At 53.3% G+C, this 7832-nt stretch overlaps 1 protein-coding gene across 1 annotated transcript in view; it reads right to left on the bottom strand.

Moving 5' to 3' along the window:
• Window positions 1–5456, bottom strand: part of LOC105809852 (tubulin polyglutamylase TTLL13P-like) — a 17241-nt gene extending 11785 nt beyond the window's left edge. The window contains exons 1-8 of the mRNA XM_012643728.1: window positions 5197–5456; window positions 4872–4912; window positions 4011–4129; window positions 2485–2615; window positions 2063–2219; window positions 1546–1689; window positions 686–771; window positions 136–367 (exon numbers count right to left, since the gene is read on the bottom strand). Coding sequence (XP_012499182.1) covers window positions 136–367; window positions 686–771; window positions 1546–1689; window positions 2063–2219; window positions 2485–2615; window positions 4011–4129; window positions 4872–4912; window positions 5197–5456 — 1170 coding nt within the window. The remainder of the gene's footprint in view (window positions 1–135; window positions 368–685; window positions 772–1545; window positions 1690–2062; window positions 2220–2484; window positions 2616–4010; window positions 4130–4871; window positions 4913–5196) is intronic.
• Window positions 5457–7832: the final 2376 nt, after the last annotated feature.

Raw genomic sequence — 7832 nt, 5'->3', positions numbered from 1 at the left:
GGGGGGGGACCAAGGGCAACATACGTAACCTAAACATCTGTACCCCCATAATATGCTGAAAGAAAAGAAAAAAAAAAAACAAAACAAAGAGGCCTCTGGACCTTGGTTTTGCAAAGCCTAGGAGATAATCCTCACCTCCAGCAGCCAGGGCTTCAGCTTGTGGTCCAGCAAGACGTCAAAACCAAGGATCTCAAAACAGGCACATGTACCTCCACTCAGATATTGGGGAAAACAGGTTCGGTAATTGTGGCGAAGAATAGAATGGGCTGAGATGATGGTTTTGATGATGATGTCCTCGATGTCCCCCCACAGCTCTTGGGGGTCATAGCTGTGCTCTCGTAGCCAGGTGTTGAGTGTTGACAGCTTCCTGTGAGGCCCAGTGCTCAGAGGAAGGCCAGGTTCTATGCCAGTGGGGCCTGGCTGCAGGCAGGAGGCTCCCAAACACCCTAATTCCCTGCCTGGGCCCCTGGGCTTTAAAGATCTACTAGCATCTTGGAGCAGGGATTAGTGATCAGGGTGGAGTTTGGGGCTACACTTAGAGCACCAAAACGCAGGCACAGGAAAGGGTCTATAAAGGCTGAGTTTTCCTGGGCAATCAGCCTCCCAAGAGCCAGCTCAGCTTCATGGGCTATTGATACTGTGGGGCTAAGGGGCAGAGGAAGCAGGAGAAAACAGTAGGGAGTACCTTTTACTGCCCACAGCATCATCCCGGACAAAATTCTCATTGTGTTTGTTGATAGCATAGTTGGTCAGGTGCATGCAGACATTATCCTGTGAAGAGAGTGGCCCTGTGGTCTCAGGCTGCTTCCATGCAGCCCTCCTCTCTAGCCCTCCGTTGCCTTTTAATTGCCCGCCCCTCCCCAGGATTGCCCATCTCCTGTCCCTCTTCACCCGACTGTCCTTCTGTAAGATCCTGAGGAAGAGGGTGTGCTGGGCTCCTCTGGGGGATGACTTTTTTGTTGTTGTTGTTAGAGACAGGGTCTCTCTGTAACCCTGGCTGGAGTGCAGTGGCCAGATCATAGCTCACTGCAGCCTTGAACGCCTCGGCTCAAGTGATCCTCCTGCCTCAGCCTCCCAAGTAGCTGGGACTATAGGTGTGTATCACCATGCCTGGCTATTTTTTTATTTTTTGTGGAGATGGGGTTTTGCTATGTTGCCCAGGCTAGTCTTGAACTTTTGGGCTCAAGCGATCCTCCCACCTCGGCCTCCCAAAGTGCTGGGATTACACAGGATTACAGGAGTGAACCACTGTGCCCAGCCCCCCCCTTTTTTTTAGAAGCAGGGTCTCACTATATTGCCAGGCTAGATTCAAACTCAAGCAATTCTCCTGAGTAGTTGGGACTATAGTCACAGGCCATGGGCTAGGTGATGATCTTTTCTCAGTCACCACCCACCAAATGCTCTCCTCACAGCCAGGTGCTGCAGCTCTCACTGGCCTCACTCCTTGTTGTTGGGTGACAATGACAAACCTCTCTCCCCAGTTTCTCTGCAGAGCCTCAGCACTCACGGCAGCGGGAGAGGAGAGGGTGCCGCCCTGCCCCTCACCAGGTTGCTGTGGCTGGGCTCCACGTAGGGCGTGGTGGCAAACCGGGCCAGGCCCTCCTCATACACAAAGATCCGAAGAGGGTCACAGGACGTGATCAGGACGTAGATTCGCATGTCAAACTTGAAGCCATCAATGAGGAAGGGCTGAGAGCACGCCAACCCGTGAGGGAATAATAACAACACGTTTGAAATGCTTACTGTGGGCCAGACACTGCTGTAAGTGCGTCAAACACATAACAACTCACTGAATGTTCTCAGCAACCAGGTAAAGTGGTTCACTGTTATTATTCCCTCTTAACAAAGGAGAGGAGGAAACAGGCACAGAAAGGGCAAGAAACTTGCCCAAGGTCACGTATCTGGGAAGTAGAAAATCTGAGGTTCAAACCCAGGCAGGCTGGCTCTGAACCATGGCTCATCCTGCCTCCAAGGTACCGGGACAGCAGAAAGGGTAGGAGCCTAAAACTGGCTTCCTCCCAGTGCTGGGGCGGGGGGACGGTGGGCCTGAGGCATCCTTCACCTTGGAAATGTATTGCTGGCAGATCATATGCTCTCCTGGCTTGATCTCCCGGGGATTTCGGGTGATGAAGATGCCACGTCCCTGACAGCCACTGTCTGGCTTGCAGATATAAGTGCGGGTTTTTCGCTGACGACCATAGGACTGGAAGTCCCCGTAGCTATGTGCAGAGAGGGGCCGGTCAGAAGGTTTCTGTGCACCATGGCTGTCCCAGGGCCCCATGGAGATCTTCCTGCTACCTAGTCCATGCTCTTCCTGGAGCACTCAGTCTCAGACCCTCTTTGCTTTGACCAGCTGAAACTGTCGTCCCACTTCCATCCCTCTGAGACATTCCTAGGTCACAAGACCAGAATCTGGAGGGAACTCAAAGAGCGGCCCCTTTCCTCCCCACAGTATGTCGGCACGGGGAGGCCAGGCTCACTCACTCTGCGGGGAGGCACCAGGTGCGGGGGAAGATGTTGTACTCCGTGGGGTAGAGTTTCTGCATGCGGTTGAGGTTCCGAGCCAGCAGATCTTTGCGGCAGATTTCTGTCATGCCGGGGAAGTGGTTGATTTTCTGAAACGGAGCCAGCTGGTTATACTATTCCCCAGAGTGAGTGGCAGTTCCTAGGCCCTGGGCAGCCCAGGACGCAGAGGCGAGGACTGGGAAGGCTAAGGGAGAGGTGACAGTGGAGGTAAGCACTGTTCCCTAGCCTGACGGTGAGAATAGGAAGATCCCCTGAGGCCTGCGAGAAACCCCTCTGTGGCCTCCACCCCACACACATCCACACTGAGGTCAGCAAGCAGGCGCAGCGAGAGGGTGTGCGCTAGCCGGGACTCCGGCCTTCCAGCCACCTTCTAACATCCCTCTCACCTCCAGGACTAGTCCTAAAACGATCACTGATGCAGGAGAGCACAAGCAAATAATGAGAAGAAAACATTTCCCAAAAGACAAAAAGGGAAAAGAAAACTAAGAACTGGCCCCAGGGAGTGCAGGGCCATGGTGCCTGCCGGGGGCCCCTCTGCTGTCCTGCGTCCCCTGATGGCTGAACTGCTCTCTCCTGGCGCTCCCAATCTCTGGCTGACGAGCGGTGTGAACTTAGTATTTGAGCCTTGGTGTCCTCTTCTTCTTCCTTTTTATTTTTGTCTCCCCACCGCCATTAACAAAGGGACATCTGTGCTCAGGGCTGTTCTTGAGGGTTTCCTGAGGTGACAGTGTAAAAGCGCTTTGCACAGTGTGTGATGCATAGTAGGCCTCAGTGACTGCTGCTAAGTATTGTCATCCTCATCTTGCAAATGCCCTGTGTGCCTCTGCTCTGAAGCTTCTTGAGCACTTCTAGCACTTTCTCTCTTGGGCACCTCTCCCAAGACTAGTTGTGGGACAGGTTACAGTCTCCTCAACTCCCTGCTTCCTGACTTCCCCCCAAAATAAGCCTGCATACCCCTTTAAATTATTTTATTGCCAATCACCACAAACACCCAATTAGAGGACAATAAAAATACCAAGAGGCAGTTACATTCTTCTTGAACAGCCTGGTCTGTCTTTCCCGACTCTCTGGCTGCCGGGCAAGCCCCCCCCGCACTGTCGCTTACTGCACGTGGAACGCCCAGCCCAGTTGCTTAGAAGGCTGGATCACTCCGCTGGCCCTGCCGTGAGCTCTGAAGCTGCCTCCCAGTCTTTGTCCCCAAGATGGGCTCACCCACCCGGAGAGGCTCCGCTAGACACAGATGCCACCAAGTAGAGAACAAATGATGAACAAGGATGTCTCACCAAACACTTCCTTCAGATAATGAACTCCAGAGACCCAAGAGGAGAATATTTCTTTTGGAAAAGAAGACCCTGGGGGTGGTCTTTCCTGTCTGCACAGGGTACAGCCACAAAGAGCAGCAGTCTCGGGTGCCTAGGCGAGGGGGCGGGAGTAGTCATTGGGGGCCTCAGCCCCTTTAGGCACTTAGGCCAGGAGATCGGTACCTGAAACCTCTTCATGTCCATGACTCGTTCCAGCGAGACACAGCAGTCTGTCCAGTACACAGTCCACTCTTCGTCCTCCCCTACCTCCTTCAAGCCACACACTTGCGCTGCCCGACGCACTGTAGAGACAGGGGGGTCAGTGGTGCCAGCCTGGGCACCAGCAACAAGCCCTGGACCTGTATGGCCGGGTCAGGGAGGAGACAGACCTGACTGGAGAGCAGGTTGAAGAGGGAGGTAGTTGTCACCCCAGCTCTTCACTCTCGTTACCGTGTGGCAATTCCAAGTTCGCAGGGCTGTCAGGGCCCTTCCGTAATATAAGGCAGAGAAAACTAGAGCCTGGCTTTCTGCTCCTGTCAGTCCTGTGGCTCAGTCAGGACTGTTTATGGCCTGGAGGGCTGACCAGGTGGGTGGGGGTCACATTGGCACCTCATACTCTCAGTGGTCCCATGCACAGATGCCAGAGTGGATACAAGGGAAAGAAGGAGACAGCTGACCCAGCTGGCAAGTTTTTTAGAAAATTGCTGAAGCCCCTTCAAAACGTCCTTGAAAAAACTATTTTAACCTTGTCTCATCTCTGGTAAAATCTGGGATGGGTGGGGCAACGTGGCTCTAGGATATTTTTTTTTCTTGTTAGCTAACTGTGGCGATACCCTCCCTGCCACTGAGACTACCTGGAACAGCAGTGTCTCCGCTGCCGGTAGCTGAGCCCGAGCACACCCAGGAAGCTCAGTACAGGCCAGCGCCAGCCTGACAAGATGCAGGGGCTGGGAGCCTGAGTGCAGGCCCACCCCCAGAGGAAGAGCAGCAGCTGTGCACAAACCCTCCTGTGCACAATCGTGTGATGACGAGCTGGGTGCTTACCACTCTCATACTTGCAGTTGGTCAGGTTGATGGCCAGGGGTCTAGAGTGGAGAAATAACATAAATCAGGCAGACAGGAAGGGAAGGACAGGCACTGTCGAAGAGATATCCAGCAAATTCACAACACATTTGAAATTCCAAACTGACCCAGCCCAAATGGTTCTGAACTTTGTTTTTGCTGTATCAAAAGGTTAATGTTGATCCAGCATTTCTTCTCTCTCGCAGCCTAAAGGGAAGACCTTAGATCCCAGCCCCCAAGTGCTGAAGTGAGGCCGGGGGGTGACTCCCTGCAGCCTTACAGGTGAGGGGATTCAGGGAATCGTTACCTGCGTTTCCGCCTTCTCTTTCTCTTCCCAGCTTCTAAGTCATCTGTGTCAGTTGGGGCTATGATTTTCTTTGGAATTTTCTTGGCTATAATGGATAAGAGAACCCCATTCTCAAATGTCTTACAGTCAGCCTTTGGGAATGCCTGCTGCGAAGGCTTAGAAGGGCTGGTAGCTTCCTCTTTAACACACTCTTCCTCAGATTCCTCTTCCTCAACATAGTCTTCCTCCGATTCGCTGGCCTTACAGGTACTCGGTTCCATCCTCTTAGATTCTGAGGGGAGGTGGGTAGGAATGAAGTATGTATCAGACCTCCCTCCAGGCCCAGGAAGGCCTGCAGAGGAATCCACCCAAAGGACCTGAATTCAAGGTATTATAAAGGAATGATGCCGCCCTTCAGAACAAAACAATTCCATTGCGGAATGGGATGTTTCCAAGTAGGTAGGGGGTGGGTGGGATGCCTGTGAGATGTGGATTCCCTGACAAGCCCCAATCATCCAGAATCACGATGGATCATACAGCACACCGGGGTGCATTCAGGAGTTGGATACAGCTGGCAGAGGCCATGACCAGGGCTTTTTTTGTTCCTGAATGGGAAGGAGGGCGGCTGGGAGCGCTGGGGTGACCTTTGCTTTAAAGCATAGCTGAAGGCTGGGCGTGGTGGCTCACGCCTGTAATCCTAGCACTCAGGGAGGCCGAGGTGGGAGGATCGCTTGAGCTCAGGAGTTCGAGACCAGCCTGGGCAAGAGCGAGACCCTGTCTCTACTAAAAATACAAAGAAATTAGCCTGGCAACTACAAATAGAAAAAATTAGCCGGGCGTGGTGTCTCACACCTGTAGTCCCAGCTACTCTGGAGGCTGAGGCAGGAGATTCACTGGAGCCCAGGAGTTTGAGGTTGCAGTGAGCTAGGCTGATGCCATGGCACTCTAGCTCGGGCAACAGAGCGAGACTCTGTCTCAAAAATAATAATAAAATAAAATACAGCTGTAGACCAAAGGTCCCCTAGGCTGGCTTTCTCCGACCCAGGACTCAGAGTCTCCATGTGTACACCCTGGGGCCAGGCACCCAGTGGGTAAGACCCTTTGGGCTCTGACGGCGAACACTGCCCACCCGAGGTTCCGAGGATAGCTGAGGGGCTGCGGGGTCCGCCCCTAGCGGCCTGGGGCTGAACTCAGCTGGTCGCTCATGTCCGCCCTTTGCCCGGCTCCCGTTCTCCCCGGGCGTTGCTCGGCGTCCGGGACGGCCTCCTCGTTTCTCAGAACTGGCTGTCTCTGCCGATCGCCAGGGGGAGCCCGCTCCCCGCCGCCCCGGGTTCACTGCTAGCTCAGAGATCCCGGGGGCGGCTGCGCCCACTTAAGCAAGCTAGCTGCCGCCGCCGCTGTCGTCGCCATGGACACGAGGGCGCTCGCCCCCATTGGAGAAGCGTTCTGGGGGCGGAGCCTTCCCGGGAACCACACCCACTTGGGCGCCGGCCGAGGCCATCTTGGGTGGGGCCGACAGCGCTCGCCCTAGGGAGTCGGCGGTGTCAGCGCAGGGTACTCCACGCCCTGGAGGCCGGTTTCTTCCGGTGCATCATGGGACTTGTAGTCCTCCCGCTTCGAAGCCAGTTCTTCCCGCCCGCACCCAGCCCCGTATTTCCCTGAACCCTCGGGCCAAGGAATTTGGCCAAGCCTATGTCAGGACAAATAACTGTTTGCCTTTGCTCATTTTTTTAGTAACCGTGCCATGAGCACAGTGTCTGCACTGGAGAGGGACAGCCGTGATAAGACCACGTGCATTCCAAGGTTGCCCCCTTAGTGGGCTGAGACAGCTCCATTAACTAAGGAACAGAAAAAGCGCCTTATCTCAGTACTCCTTCATTGTCACCTCCTCTTCCCGACATCATCCTCTGACTTCTGCTCGCCACCTCCACGCAACTCAGCCCAACTTGTCACTCTAAAATTATCCTGTGTGGCTAAATCCAGAGGACACAAGATTTTTCGATCCTTTGAAAAGATATGGACATTTTTAGATTCACAGACTTCTTGATTTTTCTTCAGCATATGATACTCTAATATGAAATGCTCCTCCTGGAAATGCTCTGGAGTCCCTTGATTTCCAGGACACTCATTGTTCTCATCGTGTTGACAGATATTAGTGTTCCAGGCACTGTTTTCGGACCTGAACTATCATTTCTTGCCTAAATTGCCACCATTCAGCAACTTCTTAGTTGGATTCCCTGATTATATTCTTCACTCCATCCACCCTCCCCACTGAAGCCTGAGTGCTCTTCCTTAAAATTCAAATCTGCTGCTCTGCAATTTAGTATTCTTCCAGGTTTCCCATTAGGTCAAGTCCAAACCCCCTTAGCACATGAGGCCCTGCTTCTAGAGGCAAGCCAAGAGGTGGCAGGCCCTTGACTTTGTTGGCACCTCCTTCTTTTTTTTTTTTGGAGACAGGGTCTCACTCTACTGCCCTGAGTAGAGTGCCATCAGCCTAGCTCACAGCAACCTCAAACTCCTGGGCTCAAGCAATCATTCTGCCTCAGCCTCCCGAGTAGCTGGGATTACAGGCATGCGCCACCATGCCCGGCTAATTTTTTCTATGTATTTTTAGTTGTCCAGCTAATTTCTTTCTATTTTTAGTAGAGATGGGGGGG

Source organism: Propithecus coquereli, unplaced genomic scaffold (genome assembly GCF_000956105.1).
Source record: "Propithecus coquereli isolate 6110/MARCELLA unplaced genomic scaffold, Pcoq_1.0 Scaffold20, whole genome shotgun sequence".
NCBI classification, from domain to species: Eukaryota; Metazoa; Chordata; class Mammalia; order Primates; family Indriidae; genus Propithecus; species Propithecus coquereli.
Note: the sequence above shows the minus strand (reverse complement) of the source record. Positions and strands in the feature narration are given on the sequence as shown.